Source organism: Sebastes umbrosus, chromosome 10, assembly GCF_015220745.1.
Source record: "Sebastes umbrosus isolate fSebUmb1 chromosome 10, fSebUmb1.pri, whole genome shotgun sequence".
Classification (NCBI taxonomy): Eukaryota; Metazoa; Chordata; class Actinopteri; order Perciformes; family Sebastidae; genus Sebastes; species Sebastes umbrosus.
The window spans coordinates 19,797,450-19,817,198 of NC_051278.1; the positions used below are offsets into that span (position 1 = coordinate 19,797,450).

A 19,749-nucleotide genomic window follows, 5' to 3' on the forward strand; every position below is an offset into this window, starting at 1 on the left:
TGGAGGATGCCTCATTAGAAAGTGGTATTTTATTTCTCTTCACCCCCCTGCTGTGTGTGCACCCCTCTGTCTGTCTTACTCTCTGTCTCTGTGTCTCTCCATAGCTCTGACACACTGGCGCAGGGTTGTGAAACCATTTCTGACGTCAGCGTTGACATTCAGAAGCTGATTCCAGACCAGGAGGCACCGGAGGAGAGCAGTGACAGCACAGAGGCAGGCTGTGTGCACTCCTACCCCACTGACCCAGGGCCAAAGCAACACCCGCAACAGAGCCTCCAGGGAGAGCCACCGGAGCTGGAGTGTACCACCCAAGGGTGAGCACTTCTTCCCTTTGTCTTCCCTTTGTCTTTCCTTTGTCTTTCCTTTTGAGAAGATGAGAAACATTTTCCCCTTTACTTTCTCCTCAAAACGTACAATAAAGTTTCATTAATACAACACTTAGGAGTTGTGTAACTCCTTTACAGTTTAATGAGTGTTTCTTCATCAACAGGACCTTTTCACAGTACAAGATACCACTCACCTCCAGATCAAAGGAGAACAAGGAGGAAGAGGTAGAGAATAGGACACCTTCCTCACCCATCAAAGACGACTGTTCAACGGTATTATTATTTTATTTTAGCCCTCATATCTTTGTTTTTTTGTTTTCTTTCACATTTTTCATTCTCCTTTCTTTCTCTCCCTTTCTCAAGCCTGTTAAACTGTCTCCAGCTCTTAGCACTCAACATATCCTGCTGGGAAATTTGTGTCAATTTCATTCAGCTGTTTCTATGATCTTTCACATTTATTTCAAGACTAGATCTGTAAAAATGTGGTTATTTGAAAGAAAGTAAACGTACAGTCACCTGCTGCCCCCTGCACGTGCTGCAAAATACTCTTTGGAGGGTGTAGTGTTAAATTAAGTAACAAAGCACAATTCTGTTTTTAAAGGGGACCTATTATGATTTTGTAATTTTTCCCTTTCCTTTAGTGTTACACAGTTTTTTTGTGCATGTAAAAGGTCTGCAAAGTCACAAAGCCCAAAGTCCACGCCAAAGGGAGTTACTCCCCACAGAAACACTGCTCCTGAACTGCCTGAAACACCTTGCTTGAAGTCCCGCCTTTTCTTCCGTAACGTGGTGATGTCACCAAGTAAAACATTTGCATAATACCTGCCTAGCGGCTAGTTTGGCACGCCCTCAAACAAAGCTAGTTAGAGCGAGACTGGTGCGGAGTTCGAAGAGTTTGGTTCGGTTGACCAAACACAACAGAGTGGGCCAATTAACCAATCAGAGCAGACTGGGCTTTTCGGGAGGGGGGGTGGAGGCAGGAGCTCAAACAAAGTGTTTCAGACAGAGGGTGAGAAGAGATGCTGCAGCACAGCCGGTATGAGAAAAATAAGTGTTTTTTGAACATTAAAGGATGTAAACATGTTCTAGTAGCCTGAAAATAACCGGAAAATATGCGTAATAGGTCCTCTTTAATGTTTAGAGTGGAAAATCTTTTAGCTTAACATGTGAGTGGAAGATTATATATCACAGGCTGAATTGTTTTTCAGGCTTCCACAGATGCAGGGCAGAAATCATCTATTTCAGACTGCTGCATAGCCACTGAGTCACAGAGCTACACCCAAACACAGACTCGGCACAGGAAGAGGTGAGAGGAACATTTCAGCATGAAGACTACACAAGATGACATTTTGTTGCAGTTGTTTTCCTCCTTTGTTTCTGCTTTGCACTGGTTTTATAGCAACAACCATTTTGTTCACTTGTCTTGACAGATAACATGCAAGTAGAATACAGAATCCCTCGTTTGACACTTTCTTAAATCAGCTATTTGAAAAGATTCAAGCACAATCTCAAGTCAAAGAAAGAGAGGCATTAACAAAAGGGGCTGTGTTGGTAGTTTTGGAGCAGTTAAAATGTATCAGTTTAATCTGATTCCTTTGGTTGGTCTGCAGTTCATCTCAGTTCAGCTCATCTCTCAGCCCCGCAGCCAGTTTAGAAGTAGGTTATCCGAGCAGTGTGCTGCTCACAGTCATGGTTTTGATATGATTCCAGTTCAAATAACACCGACTTGCCACAGGGGCTCACGTGGGAGCCGACCAACTAGCTGGATTAGGTCAACCCTAGCATGGTGGCACGCTGACTTTTTGTTTGCTGTGCTTCTACAGAGCCACAGGACAGGTCTTCTTAGTTCTGCCTCATAAGTGTCGGACGTGAATAAGCCATAACCTTAATGGCAGTGCCAGATGACCGTCTGGCCTCAGAGCTATATAAAGCGCTGGGCAGTCCTGCCTGTGAGCAGATTTGATACAGTATTGAATATGAATACAGACAAAAGCACAATGTGTATTAAAGTCACATGGATTGTGTACCACAGAGGAAAATGTGTAATTTTTTTAAAGCTAATATTTAATGCTATTTTATTGTGTTTGCCTGTTGTTGACAGAATTTTGTTTTTTTCAGCATGCTGTGCTGCATAGAGTACAAGACAGAAGCCAAAACCACAGTATCTGAGAAGGTAAACAGGCCTCTGTGAAGCGTTTGGCTGTCATCTCCAAATCATTTCACAGGCTACCATTTAAATTCATTCATTCTGTGATAGGTCAAGTCTGAGAGTTTGTAGCCTTAGGCGTGCAAACTAGTAAAATGCAATTCACTAATGCACATAAAAACCACCTCTGAGAGAGCCTTAAAGTCTAGTTAGTTCACCTAAGGTTTCAGATAAACAAAGTTTCAAAGTGAATGCTTGGTTTAAATTCTCAGCACAGACAGAGGAAAAGGGAAGATGTTAAACTGTTGTGTTGCTAGTCTTCATTGACACCAGGGGCCTGTACTACAAAGCAGGATTTGGGGTTAGCGAGGTAACTTCAGGGTTAACCCTGGGTTTTCAGTCCTACGACAGTGGTTCACATCTTACCGGGGTAGATCGCCATGGTAACTTATGCTCAACACCTAACCTGCTCCAGAGCATGTTGTTATGTTCCAGTTAAGATATCAACTTGTATAAAAAGCACCGCTTACTGACCAATCAAAACTTGGTGCACAGATCTCAAGATAATATTAAACAAACACGAAGAAGTTACAGTCATAATCCAGGCTAAAAGCAACACAGTTTAAACTGCCAAATGCAGGAAGGACAGCTGTGTGAAACGGAGCAAATAAAAAAATAAATTAATAAATACGTCGGAGTCGTGCGTTTACAGTCCTGCAGGCTGTATGAATTGTCTTGCGTTACTTTGCTACCAGTACTTTTATGTATGCTGTGGGTGATTATAAGATATGAAAGAAAGCCGGCTTACCGCTTTGAATTATATTCTCATATTTTTTTTGTATTTGCTTTAAAGTATGTTTTACACGGCCGGGGTCGGGGATGCAGCTGAAAGAAGGTTAAACAGTCAGACACGCCACAATTTACCCAAAGGGAATAATAAAGTATCTTCTATTCTTCTATTCTAAAAGCATCAAATTAATTTAACAGAATACCCAAAGTAATTATAGTCCGATGTATTCGTGCTCTAGATGGGGCAGTAGTATTATAAGTCTGTTAATTGTTTGTGTTTGCTGCACACACCGCCCCTTTTATGTGAACACGCTCATAGCAAGATTGAGAATCCCTGGGTTTACTTACTGAGTTGATAACCGCCGTCGTGGGACCGCTTAGTGGGATCGCGGTTGTTAGGGTTAGAGAAGCCAGATAACGAGAAGACACCCTGGATTTGTTGAACTCACTTCGTAGTGCAGGCCTCTGGACTGACATACAACAGGGTTACCAGATTGACCCATAATAAAACAAGATTTTGTTTCACAGTAGATAACAAAATACACTCAGGATGCCCTTTTAGTTTAGAGGGTCACACAACTGTATGATGATAACAATAAGGGTAATCTCTGTCCAACCCGAACCAATGATTTCCTCTCACAATCAGTTCAACTTGAAAATAATTTGGTCTTATTTGGGTCTGTTGAAAAAAGTTGATGAAAGGAAAGAAATTCATTATCTCTATATGTGTCATTGCAACCCACATTTTTTGCGTGTACATGGGGGTGTGTGAGTGTGTGCCCACGGGCTCGGTGAATGAGACACTTCATCAGTGCGTATGCTGTCTATTTCTTCAGGGGAGAAGAGGAGGCAGAGGAAGATGTAGTGGTTCTCCTGACAGACACGACGATTGCAGAGGCAGGAACACCAGCCATGACGTAAGTTCTCCTTCCCTACGGTCTTTTTTTTTAGATACACAAATTAACACTTTTTTTTAGGATGAGGGTGTCTATGACAACAGGACTGCTGATGAGCTCTGGTGATTGTGTGTATTTGTGCGCGTGTGCATTTATGTGCATACCTGTATGTGTATTGCTAGGTGTGAGCTTTCTTGCCTGTGGGTGTTTTGCTTCAGTGATAACAGCCTCACTCCTTCCCCCTCCCTTTCCATCCTTCCACCTCCTCTGCGTGACGCACAAAGCAGTGTTTTTTTTTTATTTTTTATGAATGAACAGCCGAGGAGGGTGAGAGAGGAGAAGCCGAGCCCTTTTTCGGCTGCTGCTGCTGCTGTTGATGATGATGCTGAATGATGTCAGAGCACCTAAATGAACAAAAAAAATGCAAAATCTGCATTATGTTCCAACCTTCTGAGCTCAGTATGTTTTTGGTGCAGCTCAATTACAATTTTTTTTGTTACCGCTGTGCATCAGAATTCATTGCATATGCACCTGATGACACACACACACACACTCATACAGAGGCAAACAGCTACGTGACTCCTTGCAGCTCCATCAAATAGGCTCCTTAGCTCGGTCTGACAACGTTGCCGTGGAAACACCTCGTCATCTACAGTACCTCTCCCTTCCCTCGCGCGCACACCCACACCACCACCATGAGCGGCATTCCCGCCGCCCCCCTTCTTCCGTGCATGTTGAATAATCCATGTGGAGGCAGTTCAGCAGCAGAAGTGTCGTGAATGCCGGTCAGAAGGAAAACCATGTGGATGTAGGGTTTCTCTTTCACACTCCACAAACACGCGGATCAGGTGACCTGGGAATCACAGCGATACTGCTAATGGAATTACAGCGTGTTGCTCATCAGGGATCCCACGTTGTATGCTGATTCACGATAGGAATCTTACTCACCGACTGACATAACTCAGTGGGATTCTTGTCTAGCTGGTTGAATGCCTGGCTGTGAGCTACAGCAGAGGAAAGTCTGTTTACTGAAAAATACGCACCACCTCAAATGTGCTGCTTGTATCGACTATTTCTATCTGCTTTTGTAACTGACTGGGAGCCTTTGGACGATCAATTTTGAGAAGTTTGTTCCTCGTTCTTCAGCCACCCGCGAAAGCAGCCTGCTCATCGAGCTATATTCACCGTGTTCTGACTCATTCCTTTCTCAGGGGGACAAGGCAACCACTCATCTCACCTCATCCTGCAACTCTCTGCCCAACCACGCTTCAGCGCCAGGATATATATTTTCATATGAGAGAGTAAAAATGTTTTTTACAGGACTTCTCAAGATTCCCGAGCAGCATGTGAAACATTGACGACTCCCTCTGCAAAAACTGCGACACATCTTGCTGACTTCTCCCGCCGTTGCCCGTCTGCATCCCTGAAGCCATGTTCTGCTTCTGTTTCCAGAGCCCCTCCCTCAAGCTACAAGCCCTGGAGGCTGACTTGGGACCCCTGCCTGCACCAGGAGACCCCCAAGCTCAGGATAACCTACCTGCCCAGCAACAGCCTCTTTGTACTGAAGAGCAGAGCCTGTATTTGACCCACAAGCTGCTTCTCCACTCGCCGTCGCCGCCACCAGCTCAGGATCAGGTCGGCTCATCACAGTCTGGTAAGACAATGGCAATGAAGTGCTGATACACTGATTTCTGAACTTTCAATGATAAATATCTATTTGGGATTGTAAAAGCCCATTAGCCATTAATTTATCTACTTTTGTCATGATTGTATTAAAGACAAATTGTGGCCAATGCTCCTAATAGTACACTACTTTCAGCTTGGGGGGGGTCTCACTGGGAATAAACCCATGACCCTGTCAGTGAAAGAGCCACACTTCATATATACTTTTATTAGTGTCATTATTTATACTATCTAATTCATCATCTGTTTTCATTCAGAGCAGTTTAAGTTTTAAGTTTATCTTCCTAGCTGCTGTAATTCCTTTGGTGCATATTAAATACAGGCTAATAAAGCTTGACAGAGAGCTATGAGCTTCATCATTTCTCAGAGCTGGGTGTGTCTTTTCTTGATAAGTTGAGCGACGACGCACCAAGGTAAATTAATGTTACTGTTGCATCACTGCACATGATGAATTGGTATATTATATACAATAATATTTAATATTTTAAATATTATTGTAATATATGTATTTTTTTTTTTTATATTTTTGTCTTGCTGTTCTTTATTTCCTTCTCAATGTTCTGGCTAAACATTGCAAGGAAATGTTTTTTTATGTTCTTACCCAGGAAAGATAGTAGCTTGAAATGAAAAGAGCTATTTGTCCTACTTTCATTCTCCTTCTTGTCTCCCTTTCTTTCTGTCCCGTCCTTACTCCTTATTGTTTTCTATCTACCTCCTCCATCTACCCTTTTTTCTCTATTTTTTCTTTCTCTATCTGTTCTTGATTATTAAATAAAATAAAAATGACATTTTTAATCTAACAGACTCAAATGAGAAAAAGTCAGGATTATTAGAAATTGAAATTGATATTTTGTCCTTGCTCTCTTTTACAGGACACACCCCTTCCCCTGATTCATCAGAGTCCAGTCCTGTCCTCTCTGCCACCATTCTTTCTGAGGGGATTTCAGGAAATGACACCCTGCTGAGCCCCCCAGGCCCTAAAACTAGCCCACTCCTCTCTCGTTTTACGACGAGCGACTGCCCAGTTCCCTCGCCGCGCTGCCCCAGCCTCAGTCACAGCCTGCGCTACAACCTAGACCCTGATTCAGCCCCTTCTCCACCGTGCTCACAGCACATACGCATGTAAGACTGTTTCCTCACATACTTTATTTAGGAATAGTGACTCAGATGGGATAAAAAATGTTCTTGCTTTACTTCTGTGCCTCAAATGAGAAGTGGTTTAAAAAAGATCACAGTGCTAATACCGTACAGATGCAGAGTGGAGGATTTCTGAATGGCTATCATGTTGGGTAACTGCACGTTATCAGTCCTTATATATCATGGAACTGTATGCGTCTTTCTATCTCCAGGGCTCGCAACATTGTCCATACAGAGTCAGAGGAGGGCTCTGTGTCCATTTCAATGCTCAACAGACACATTCACACACTGAAGAAGAGGATCAGGTGTTTCGAGGAGCGTTTTGAACAGGAGAAGCACTATAAGGTGAGGGGGGGAAATCAGAGATGCTCCGTCAGCTGGATTCTCCTGTGTCATGATTGGATTGGAAGTTATTGCCTCAGAGTGTGAAGCTTAGTGTTGCCTTTTTCTAAAGCCAATAACCAGCTCTCACAGAGCCATGGGAGGGATTTTCATTTTTTCCTGTTTTTTTGTGTGTGTATGTCTGGTCTGAGTGTGAATTAGTGATGTTTAAGTTCTAAAATGATATGCTAACCACAAACATCATACTAGAGTAAATTACTCCCTCTACTGGTACATTGGAAAAATTACATTTTGTTACATAATGGGTCCTTGGTCAATGGTTTGAGAGGCCTGCTACAGACCAAAATGTTAGTAAAGTTAGAATGCACCCAGACCAGGGGACAAAGTAGAGAAAAAAGTTACAGGTACTTAATGCAAGAGACCCTGTACTGTCACTGATGTGAGTTTTTCATTGATGTGTTTTTTTTCAGCCGGCCCACAACGACAAGACAGCACATCCAGAGATGGCCAGACTGATGAAGGAGCTCATCAAGAGTCGCAAGCAGCTTAAGGGTCAGTTTCATAACCATAAACACACACTCAAACATATGAATTAGTGATTGCAGTGGTGGAAGATGTATTCAGATAAGTAAAAGTATTAATGCAACGACGTAAAAATACTCCATTACAATTAATAGTACTGTAAAAAATCACCCAAATGTACTTATAGTATCAAAAATAAAAGTACTCATTCCGCAGAAAATGGACCCTGTGATTGTAATATGACATTATTAGCTTGTTAATAATGATGCATCAATGCATAAGTACCTCTTTTCTGTTGTAGCTGGTCGAGGTGGGGCTAGTCTTAACTGCTTTATTTACAGCTAGTTTGGTTGAGTGGTTCCAAGCCGAGGGGTTTGGCCCTTCCAAAGGGTCACCAGATAAATGTGAGGGGTCGTGAAATTATTAATTGGGTTACTATGTCACAAAAAATATCATACAAAATGTCATAGAAGCACTATAAGATGAGGGAAGCCTCTAGTATGTCATAAAAAGTCATAGTACAGTATAGTGTGCTATAAAAAATGTCATTAAAAAGTCATAATGTAGTATGTCTTAAAAACGTCATAGTATAGTATTCCATAAAAAATTCACAGTATGTCTTTAAAAATTCATGAAAATTTAAAGGAGCAATATGTAGCACTGACAGCTAGCGTTTTAAAATGGGTACTGCAGTCCAAATTCAAAACATTGGAGCCGTCCGCTCCTCAGGTGTGACTGATAAGAGTTAGTTTTTTGTTAGGGTTACCTTCTAGACTCGACCGTGTTAGCTTCTGGTCAGCAGGAGTAGAAATCACTTCACCGGCAGTGTGTCTCAAATATTCGCTGCCTTGATAACCCAGCTGCACACGGACCACAGACAGATGTGCCGAGGCTTTTCAGGCCAGTAGAATCTAATGCTATGTTATCTCTGTTGATCCAGTTTGTTTGCTTGCTTCCATGGCTGAAAAAGGCTATGTGTGCTTGCCAATTTGTTTTATATGTGGCAAAGGGGTGTCGAAATGGCCAGTGGACGGGATCACGTCGGCCAAAACAAAAAACAGACGTTCCAAACTGGAATAGAAATTTCAAAGGAGAACAAACTGGTTATATCATTGTTGTCCGAGAAGCCAGAATTTCAATTTAGCATGTTTCCTTAATATGTCGAAAAAAAGTCATAACATAGCGTATCGAAAAAAAAAAAAAGTCATAGTATAATATGTTGTAAAAAAAGTCATAGTATAGTATGTTGAAAAGAGTCATAGTATAGTATGTCGAAAAATAAAAGTCAATACTATATGTCGAACAATTAGAAAAAGTTCATAGTACAGTATGTCGAAAGATTTCCTGAAAAAAAGTCATAGTATAGTATGTTGAAAAATGTCATGGAAAAAAAAGTCACAGTTTAGTATTTCGAAAAAAATAAGTCATTGTATAGTATTTTGAACATTTTTTAAAAGTCATAGTATGTATGTAGTATATATATATATATATATATATATAGTAAGTATGTTAAAAAAAATAAGTCATAGTATAGTTTGCCAAAAAAATTAAAAAGTTATACTATAGTATGTAAAAAAGTCATAGTATAATAAGTTGTAAAAGTTGTAATATAGTATGTTGAAAAAATAAAACAAGACATAGTATAGCATGTCTAAAAAAAGTCATACTATAATATGTCGAGAAAGTCATAATATTGTATGTCTAAAATTAGTAATAGTATAGTATGTCGAAAAAAAAGTTTTCCTATAGTATGTCGGAAAAAAATGTCACAGCAAATGCCACATTTTACATTCACATGGTCCCTGTTCTCATACCACATTTTTCTGAACCGCTTTCCTCTTTTTAGAGCTGAAGCTGCGACAATCAGCAGAAGGGGGTCTGACGGGGCAGGGAGACTCAAACCCATCAGTTGAAACATGCAGGACCAACATAAACCAGAGGGAGGCAGCACTAACAGGGACTGAGCTACAGCAACGGAACAACAGCAACACAAAGCCAAATGTGGAGGAAACGGTCAACATGATAAGCAACAGACTGAAGGAAAGACGTCGAGAGCTGGGCCTGCCTGACAATGTTAAGGTTGGTTTTGCAGAAATGCTTTCACCACACACAAATATTGTAATAAGAATACAATTTGTGGACTGGACGGATTACCAGTTAACAGTTTTCACTGTGCCTTTATGTGCAGGAGATGTCCCATTTCCAGATTACTATGGAGAAGGCCAGTCTGCAGAAGTGTTTGCTCTACTTTGAGAATCTGCACGGACGACCGGTAAGACCAGCCTGGATGATTCCCTTATCTGTTTATCTCTCTTTTTTTTTTACTTGATGAAACTTGATTTAGTTATCATCTCCTTCTCCTTACATCGTTGGATTTGCTTTCTTTCTATTCATATATTACCAACAATAACAAAGTGGTTTCTGTTATGTGTCTTCAGAGTAACAGGCAGGAGCGCACTCTAATGAAACCTTTCTACGATCGGTACCGTCTTCTCAAGCAGCTGCTGCTTTCTTCTGCTGCTGCAACAGTCATTACGACCATTGTGAGTAAATATCTAATACTGACTTTTAAATACAAGAATGATGGGATTTATTGAACTACACAAACCTGCTGTATTTCACTCCTGTGGATAAAACTGACCACAGAAGTGTCACTCTGTTGCCCTCTAGAGGCAAGATATGAGAGCTACACGACAAGCATTGCCACCCTGTTTCTCAGTTTACTACCACAGATTAGTGATCCCTCTGTATGTATGTACTGTATGTGTGTGTGTACGTACATAGGAGGAAGAGGAGAGCTCTGACGAAGAGTGTCCCAAACAGCAAAGCCCCAGGCTGCAGCCACTCCGACTGCAATCGCCCAGGTGTGTGTCTTCAGATGAGTTGCTGCATCTGCCTTCCCTAGAAACGTTTGAAACACCTCTGGTGTCCCCGCTGGAGGAGGTGAAGGGTTTCCAGCCACAGATCGTCACCATGGCAACACTACATGAAGCTTCCAGGTAGTTTTTGGTTGCGTTCGAAATTCCACACTAACATATTATTTAGTACGCTAGATATTTTAGTATGTGCGAAACCTTAGTATGAAACTAGGGCTTTCAATCGATTCAAATATTTAATCGCACATTTTTTATCTGTTCAAAATGTACCTTAAAGGGAGATTTGTCAAGTATTTAATACTCTTATCAACATGGGAGTGGGCAAATATGCTGCTTTATGCAAATATATGTATATATTTATTATTGGAAATCAATTAACAACACAAAACAACGATTAATATTATCCAGAAACCCTCACAGGTACTGCATTTAGCTTAAAAAAATATGCTCAAATCATAAAATGGCAAACTCAAGCCCAACAGGCAACAACAGCTGTCAGTGTTATTTAGCCTCCTTTGCGACAATGACATTCCTTAAGGTTAGGGTTAGTTAGTTTTCTAGTTTCATATGATACCAGTATCTTCACTCTAGCTTAAAAACTGAGCCCGCTACAACCTCCGGAAGATCGATTGTGTTAAAGAAATTAGTGGCGTTAAAATTAATTTGTGTTCACGTGTTAACTTTGACAGCCCTATACGAAACCAATAGGAAACGAATTGCATACCATTTCCGGTGAAATAATACAGTGGCATAAATATCCCACAAAATGCAATGCGGTAGTGACTACAACATTCATAACGGACGTTGACGGATGGCCCTGTAACAACAATAACGCTTCAATTTAAGTGTTAGATTTAAGATTTCACTTTGCTAGGCGTAATATATATTTTAAATTAATTCAGGCTTTGATTGTCACAAACCGTTGTTTGGTCACATGAGGTTGGCACGGGTTACCATGGTTACACGTCTCCAACCGGCAAGGAGGCTCTCAGGAAGTGACGACGTAAATTACAGCTCAGTGCGTCCGAAAAGATACACACTACGGTTAATTCACACAAAAGTGTGTTGAACGATAGTACACACATATTGAGTATGTATGCGGACGAAGCCTTTGCGTAGCACCAATTTAAAAGATCTAAGAAATTCTTTTATTCTTTCTCGACAGACCAGAATTACTAGATCACCTCAGGATGGCACGATCAGAGAAGCGGAGGGTTCACCAAGCGCTCCGAGAGTTTGAGGACCATTTCTACACGCAGACCGGCAGGTAAAGGTTACAAACACAGCACATCCAAACTACTTGGCTTTTGAATTTTATTTTGTCTTTTAATAAACTTGGAACATTTGGTTTTCAACAATGCCTTGTGAAAAACAAAAAAAAAAACATCCACAAAAGAAATCCCATCGTAATGGTACGACAGTGTAATACACACTCACTTAACGTTAATACAGCACAGAGAGCTCAGGAAAGAGACGAAGAGATGGACGTTTTGCTCTGAACTGTACACATCCTTTTGTTCTGTACATGTTAGTCCTTCAAAGTAAATACAGTAAGTTTTTTGATTACATTACACTCTGTACAAAGCTATCTGAGTAAGGCAACATAGGGACTATCAACCAGTTATGGAAGCTGCTGCAGGTTCTTTGAAACTACTGAAGTTTTGTTTGCATCTCTTTTTTTCCCTCCGTGTATTAACAGGGTTTGTCAGAAGGAGGACCGCGGGCCGATGGCGGAGGAGTACTGCCAGTATAAGAACCTCAAAGCGAAGCTCCGTCTACTGGAGGCCCTGCTCAGTAAACAACAGCACTCAACCAAGACCAGTTGAGTGAACTCACAGTGGGACTTTTATCTTAACAGTTCGATCATTTCTGGAAAAAAAAATCAGGTTGTGAAGACGGTGGGTCTGGTCTTGTTTCATGCCATGCTCATTATGTTGATGCACTTTACTGTACATGACTAAAAACTGATGGAAATTGGTGACAATCTTAATGAAATGCTGCACAACTGCAGTTTTTTTTTTTAGTCCCAAAAACACATCCGTTGTCATTTATGACGCATCTTATTACAACCTCATGTAGCAAGTGTATTTTATGTAGCACTAACTTATGTCAAGGATGACGAGCTGTAACAATTTGATGTTAGTTACATATTAGTAATTTTAAGATTACTGTATGTTTATTATGGCACATTGTTACTTGCTTTTTTTCCCTCGCTAAAATACTATTTTTGGAAATGTATATGTGGAAACTGCATTTAAAAAAAAAAAAGTGCTATCTTGGCAAAAAAAGGTGTAAGCTTAAATGCAATCAATGAGACAATCCTGTCGTGTTTGTGCATGTCAGTTGTTTTTTTAGTCCTACATTGTGCTATGATATGCATTAAGAATTTCATAGTTGATATAAATTGTGACCAATTTACATGTTCACCTTGGAAAATACGTGAACGTTGGCGTTGTAGTGCAAGTTCTATCTGCTGTCAAATTAGTGTTTATCCCCCCCAGTTTGTCTGTATAGTAGTTAATTCCCCCTAAATGCAGTTGTTGTTAATGATCAGAGCTTTTGACATTGTGCACTTCTGGTTTATATAACTTTCTATATATATATATATATAGATTATATATGAATGTATCAATAAAAATAAATATTTTTTCACATTTATTCTGCTAAACACAGTTTATGGTTCTACTTTCTTTCTTTCCACAGACTACAATAAAATAAGAGCGACTGTTGCAGAAAAAGGTTGCTATGGTAGAGGTACTGACAGCTTTCATACTCTGCTGAAAAACTCATGCTGCACAGAGCTGCATCATGCTTTTTTTTTTTTTTTTTTTTTTTAAAGGTTAACAAACATTTGGTCATCAAAGACTTAGTGAATACACATCTTAGAGGCTGTTGCATTAGTAGTGTTAAGATTTCACAGCGGTTTCACGTCTGGTTTTTCATACCTTTGGTATAAAGAAAGATGTCCGTAGATGCTGCAGCCCTAGAATATTGTAGTACCAATCTGTGCCACTAGTAGTAGGTAAAAAAAAAAAAAAAAAGAAGAAGTCTGAAATAGTCTACTGTGGAACGAGAAGAAAACATTTCTAAAACGACAAAGTAATTGGAACCAAGAAAATGCTTGTCCACACAGACAGTGGACAGTCATCAGCATATCAATAATAACAAGGCAAAGGTCATTAACAAAATATGGGACAAGTGTTTAAAGTAATCAATGGGAAATTGAAGCAGCCCATGTTTGTTAGTACAGTTAAAGGGTTTAAGTCAGTACGCCAGTGTTGTCGACTAGCAGGATGGATGGATCGGTGTTGTTGGTGGTCCCTTAAGTGGGATATCTTTATGTATGTTTTCAACATTTAGGGTAACCCTTTTCAGACGAGGAGAACAACAGTGCAGGTGTCAGAGTTTACCTTCCTCTTTTTTCTCTCCACTCTTCTTTGGGAATGATGGTCTCTTCAGAGTACAGAGCGGTGTCAGATACGTTGGTGTGCATGTCGAGGGAAACCTACTAAATCTGCTGCTTCATGCATGTGTTGGTCTGCTTCATCAGTACATGTGGATTGTACCTGTGTGTGTTTCAGAGGTCAGTCACCTCTAGTCCTCCTTCTACATTCTTCTGTGTTTTCTTAGCGTCCCACACTGATGTTGCAGGTCTTGCAGCTGGGGTCCTTCTTGGCGTTTACTGTGGACATACTCCCCAGCTGGTGCCCGCTGATCTCAGCCACCGTGCCTAACGCCAGGTCCACGGGCTCTGTGTAGATCACCTCCAGGATGACGTCCTGGGCGTGGTGAAACGTCAGGCTGCCTCCCTCTTCGTCCTGCTTGCAGGTGAGGAAGCGGTTGTCGGTGATGTCTAGCGCGGGAAGCCTCTGCTTACAGAACTCGTCTCCCGCAGAGCCCTTCGGCGCCAGGACCACGATGACGAAGTGGTAGGCCGTGTACATGCAGTAGAAGTCTCCAAAGTACAGGTTGGTGTCTTGGTTGAAGAGCGTGTCGGCCGGGACCTCGAAGCGGTGGCGGCCGTACGGGGAGTCCTGCGGAGGCTTACCTGTGTTGAACTCCGTGTTGCAGCTGAAGAAGAGGCCCTCCAGCTTGCCACTGATGGGCGAGCCGTGGCTGCCGCTGTTGTCTTTCACTGACTGCAGCATCCGGTTCTCCTGCGCCTCCCTGGAGTTTAGAAAAAACAGAATGAAATTGGGCTGTGAACAAACAGCACACGATCAGTAACAAACATGCACATTGTTTTGATCTGCTTTTTTTGTGTTCCCCCTCAGAACAATCAGTCATTTTGCGAAATTCCAGAAGGCAGTAGCATCACTTTATCAAGTTTCATTAAAATATCATTAGTGTTTGAGAGCCAGTGTGACACATGGGGAGAAAAGCTGATTAAATGTGTAAAGAAGCAACCAGAGTCTCAGGACACAAACGGAGCGAACTGAATGGAATACATATCTAGTTTCACTATTTCTGGAACAGTAATGACATTAGCTTAGTCCAGTTTGTCTCACAGAAACCTTAGAGAGAGAAAACTGCTCCGAGGAAACATTTCTTTATCATTATGACGAATTGCTAGAAAACAAAAGCAGCTTTCAGAAAACGAATTAACAGATGAATATTGAAAGCGATGACTGAATCTGTGGCAGCTGCATATTTTTCCCCACAGAGTAAATCTGAGCTCCGAAGCTCCAACTATGAATTGTAATTACACTGCTATCACTCGTCAGAGGTTGTCATTATATCCATAATTGGTGCTTTGTTGTGGGCATTATGGAATTAGTCAGCTCCAACCCCAGGTCACTGGAGCAGAGGCCTCATTATGTGGTAGTGTCAGTACTGTTACTCCCCACATGGTGGAGCAGTTTAACAGAAGCAGATGCAAACTCAGAGGGAGAGGTCTGACTCTAGATGATGTCATGTTGTAATGCTCCAACAAAAGAGCTGTAGCTTCAGTACAGAAACTATGGGCTTTGTCAGACCATGGAGAGAAAATGAGGCAAAAAGTCACCATTACGGGAGACTTGACAAAATACTATGACTTTTTTTAAATGTATTTTTAAGACATACTATTTACAGACAAGACATCATTTTTATGGCTATACTATTTTAATGTTGTTTTATTTATGACAATATATACTATAACATTTCTATGGAATACTATACTATGACATATTTTATAACGTACTATACTATGACATTTTCATGACATACCATACTGTCATTTTTATGACTAACAATACTATGTTTTTTGTGACATACTATACAATGACTTGTTATTGCTTTCTTTGACATGCTATACTAAGACATTTTATGACTTTTTGACAATACTATACTATGGGATTTTTATAACTTATTCAACATACTATACTGACTTTTTTCGACATATACTATGACTTTTAAGGACATTTTCAACATTCTATACTAAGGCTTTTTCTGACGTTTTTTTACATACTATACTATGACTTTTTATTACTTTCTTCGTCATACTATACTATGACTTTTTAGACATACTATACTATGTTTTTTGTGACATACTATACAGTGACTTTTTATTGCTTTCTTTGACATGCTTTACTATGACATTTTATGACTTTTTGAAAATACTACACTATGGGATTTGTATGACTTTTATTCGACATACTATACTGACTTTTTAATGACTTATCGACATACTATACTATGACTTTTTGAGACATACTATAGTATGACTTTTTTCGACATATTACAATATGAGTTTTTATGACTTTTTTCGACATACGATACTATTACTTTTTTCGACGTACTATACTATGACTTTTTAGGACATTTTCAACATACTATATTATTACTTTTTCTGACTTTTTTCGACATTATACTATGACTTTTTGACATACTAAACTATGACTTTTTATTACTTTCTTCGACATACTATATTGTGGCTTTTTATTACTTTTATGACATACTATACTATGACTTTTTTCGTTATACTATACTATGACTTTTTAATGACTTTTTTCCAATATACTATTCTTGGACTTGTTTCGACACACGATACCATGGCTTTTTTATGAGTTTTTCGACATACCATACTATGGCTTTTTTCATGCCATTTTTTGTGATATACTACACTATGACATTTTTATCACATACTATACTATGGCTCTTAATGAGATGCTACACAATGACATTTTTATGACTTTTTATGACATACTATTCTATGATATTTTTTGTGACATACTATAGTGATATTTTTATGTAATGTTTGGTGACATACTACACTAAGACATTTTTGTGACAGACTATACTATGACATTTTTGTGACAGGCTATACTATGACTTTGTCAATAAAAGCCATGAGTCATAGTATAGCATGTCATAAAAAAGCTATAGTATAGTATGTGGAAAAGTAAAAAAAAGTCATAGTATAGTAGGTTTCTTTAGAAGGGAATACATGAGCCCAAAATGACATGGTCATCATGCTGTTTGCAGGTGCAAAGGTGCTGCAGTGATACACAAAAATGTAGTAGAGTCCTAGGATGGATTCATTGTATTACAATTTTCTCATTATCAGTAATTTACTATCAGCATCACAGAATTCTTATCACAGCAGTATATTGACACTAAATGCAGCGCAACCTTAGTTTAAAGGTCATATTAGCATCAAATAACATCTCAAGGCTCTAAGGTCTGTAAGTTGCAAGAGATATACTAGCTAAAGTTGGAAATTTAATGTGATGTTGAAGAAAATAGTTATTGGCAGGACATAAAAATAGGTAATGAGAAACTGTTTATTTAAATACAATATACAGTATTTTATTGTAATCTATAATAAAAAAAATAGCATAACAATAAGAGCACAAATATATCTAAATGCTAAATGTTGTATAAAAGACTACATTACCCATAATGCTAGAGACTGGAAAGGTGAAAATTAATTTGTTGTTGTTAAAAATGTGGAAAGCTTGCCACCGGGGCTATGTGTTAACTCATTCAGAAAGCCCAGACTCTGACTTTTAAACTACAAATGTAGAAATAACAGCAATAGCCAACGACAATAAGCTAAATTGTTAACAACAAAAATCTAATTTTTTTTTTTTTAAAGAGTAATAAATCACACGTTAATCATCCAATGTGATGAAAATTTGACATTAACAAAACAGTCCTGCCAGTGATATTTAAGCAGCGAAGAAATCTAAGGGAAAGAGTGGAGTAAAGCAATGCAGACTCATATTCATACACAGCCAAAAACTGACTGTGACCATTTTTAAATAAATGGTCTCATTAATTCAAAATCAAAGACAAGATCAAAATGAAACTATAGACAATATACACTACATTTCAGTAATAACGCCTACCTGGCGTGGTCAAAGTACTCCTTATTCTGGTTCCTGTAGAAGACGGAGAAACGCAGCATCCGGCCGGCGATGACCTCTGCCTTTTCCATAAGCTGGTTTAGATGCACTGTGGAATAATCTGGAAAACAGACAACACATATCACAGTGAAAATTAATATGCTGTCATCAGAGGATCGGAAACCAGTGTACAAATGTCATTAGTGGAAATTCAATTCTTTAATTATAAACAAGAGAGACTGTGTGCACTGGCTAGGATGGAATATGAACTGTGCATGTGTCCTCGATGACCCTGAGATCCTTTCATTCTTAACTTCTTCATATTCATAGCTTGAAATGACTCAGCATTTAAGTCCTGTAATACAGTCTCCTTTCACCCACCACCATGTAAGCTGGCCTGCCAAATGGGTGTGGATTTATTCCAAAGCATATAATAAAGTTTCATAATGATAGAGGCTCTTTTCCTCCATTCCAATTTTTTTTACAAGCACTTGAACACACCGACAAGGACGCTTTGGGGAGAAATTGCCTGCTCTTTCATGCAAAAGAGAACCTTGAACATAGGACTGCACGATTATGGGGGCGGCTGTGACTCAGAGGTAGAGTGGGTCATCAACCGATCGGAAGGTCGGCGGTTCGATCCCCTGTCGAAGTGTCCTTGAGCAAGATACTTAACCACAAATTGCTCCCGAAGGCTGTGCCATCAGTGTGTGAATCAGCTGATCAGAGAGGCGGCGGTGGGGACAGAGAAGTGAACCAGGTGAGAGTTGAGTTGACGACAACTGCGCTCGTTACTGTAAGTAAGTGCAATACAACTTTGCCAGTACTTTATCAGTACACCTGCTCTAGAAACAACATTTAGCCAAGTTATATTTAAAATATATGTATATCTAATATGGACACTTCAATATTTGTTTATTTACGCAAGTGACACCGTCATTGCAAAATTGAACAATGTTATCCCACATCCATCGCAGATTTTCTTCATATCGTGCAGGCCCAATTTTTACCGAGTAGAGCAGCTCTGTGCTGTCGGCAGACGAGCTGGTCACTGTGATTACTCAGAGCAGCATCACGGGAATGAATCACAATATAATATGTGTCTGATTAAGTTAGTAGTTCCGAATGTTTTAAGGTTGTTCCTCCACGGCTTGTTTTGGACTTGCAGTTGTGAAAAATTGCAGCTTTATGTCTTCTTCACTCACGCTGAAGAACTTCCACACTGACGACATATTGTGTGACGTTATTGACTGTGCCGCTGTGTGCCGACGTAAACCATCATGTGGCGGCTGCACATAAATGTATGACTGTCAAAAAATCTGGTAAATAGACTGCTCGAAACTGATTGATGGATTGAAGCGTTTGATTTATGCAGCAGAGTTTTCTATGAGCGCAGCATTTTAGATGTCAATATCACAGTCAATCATGTTTATTTAATTGTGGGCAGCCCAAATCGTGATAGCGATTAATATAAGATTAATTGTGCAGCCCTACTTGAACAAAAATGAAAGAAGACTATTAAGGAGATTATTAATTTCAAGCGGATTTCTCAGTAGTCATTGTGATGCAATCAGCAATATTTTACCTTTTTTTTCTTTTACCTTTAGCCTATTATAAGTTAAGCCTTGTACTGTTGACAGTGAGACAGAACTGAATAAATGTTAGTTAAACAATTAAACTGGAATGGAAGGTCTTGGCAACAGC

General features: G+C 39.8%; 2 protein-coding genes across 3 annotated transcripts in view; one reads left to right on the top strand and one right to left on the bottom strand.

The window, feature by feature from the left end:
* Window positions 1–13,060, top strand: part of LOC119495721 (protein FAM13A-like) — a 26,508-nt gene extending 13,448 nt beyond the window's left edge. For both annotated transcript variants that reach the window (XM_037782479.1, XM_037782478.1), the window contains 15 exons: window positions 105–314; window positions 491–599; window positions 1,535–1,632; window positions 2,445–2,499; window positions 4,098–4,178; window positions 5,610–5,811; window positions 6,713–6,962; window positions 7,190–7,322; window positions 7,790–7,871; window positions 9,688–9,920; window positions 10,030–10,113; window positions 10,280–10,384; window positions 10,626–10,840; window positions 11,883–11,984; window positions 12,417–13,060. In XM_037782479.1, the coding sequence (XP_037638407.1) occupies window positions 105–314; window positions 491–599; window positions 1,535–1,632; window positions 2,445–2,499; window positions 4,098–4,178; window positions 5,610–5,811; window positions 6,713–6,962; window positions 7,190–7,322; window positions 7,790–7,871; window positions 9,688–9,920; window positions 10,030–10,113; window positions 10,280–10,384; window positions 10,626–10,840; window positions 11,883–11,984; window positions 12,417–12,543 (2,086 nt within the window). In that variant the 3' untranslated portion in view covers window positions 12,544–13,060. The remainder of the gene's footprint in view (window positions 1–104; window positions 315–490; window positions 600–1,534; window positions 1,633–2,444; window positions 2,500–4,097; window positions 4,179–5,609; window positions 5,812–6,712; window positions 6,963–7,189; window positions 7,323–7,789; window positions 7,872–9,687; window positions 9,921–10,029; window positions 10,114–10,279; window positions 10,385–10,625; window positions 10,841–11,882; window positions 11,985–12,416) is intronic.
* Window positions 12,018–19,749, bottom strand: part of LOC119495722 (phytanoyl-CoA hydroxylase-interacting protein-like) — a 22,312-nt gene continuing 14,580 nt past the window's right edge. Inside the window, exons 4-5 of the mRNA XM_037782480.1 lie at window positions 18,049–18,166; window positions 12,018–14,884 (exon numbers count right to left, since the gene is read on the bottom strand). Coding sequence (XP_037638408.1) covers window positions 14,344–14,884; window positions 18,049–18,166 — 659 coding nt within the window. The 3' untranslated portion in view covers window positions 12,018–14,343. The remainder of the gene's footprint in view (window positions 14,885–18,048; window positions 18,167–19,749) is intronic.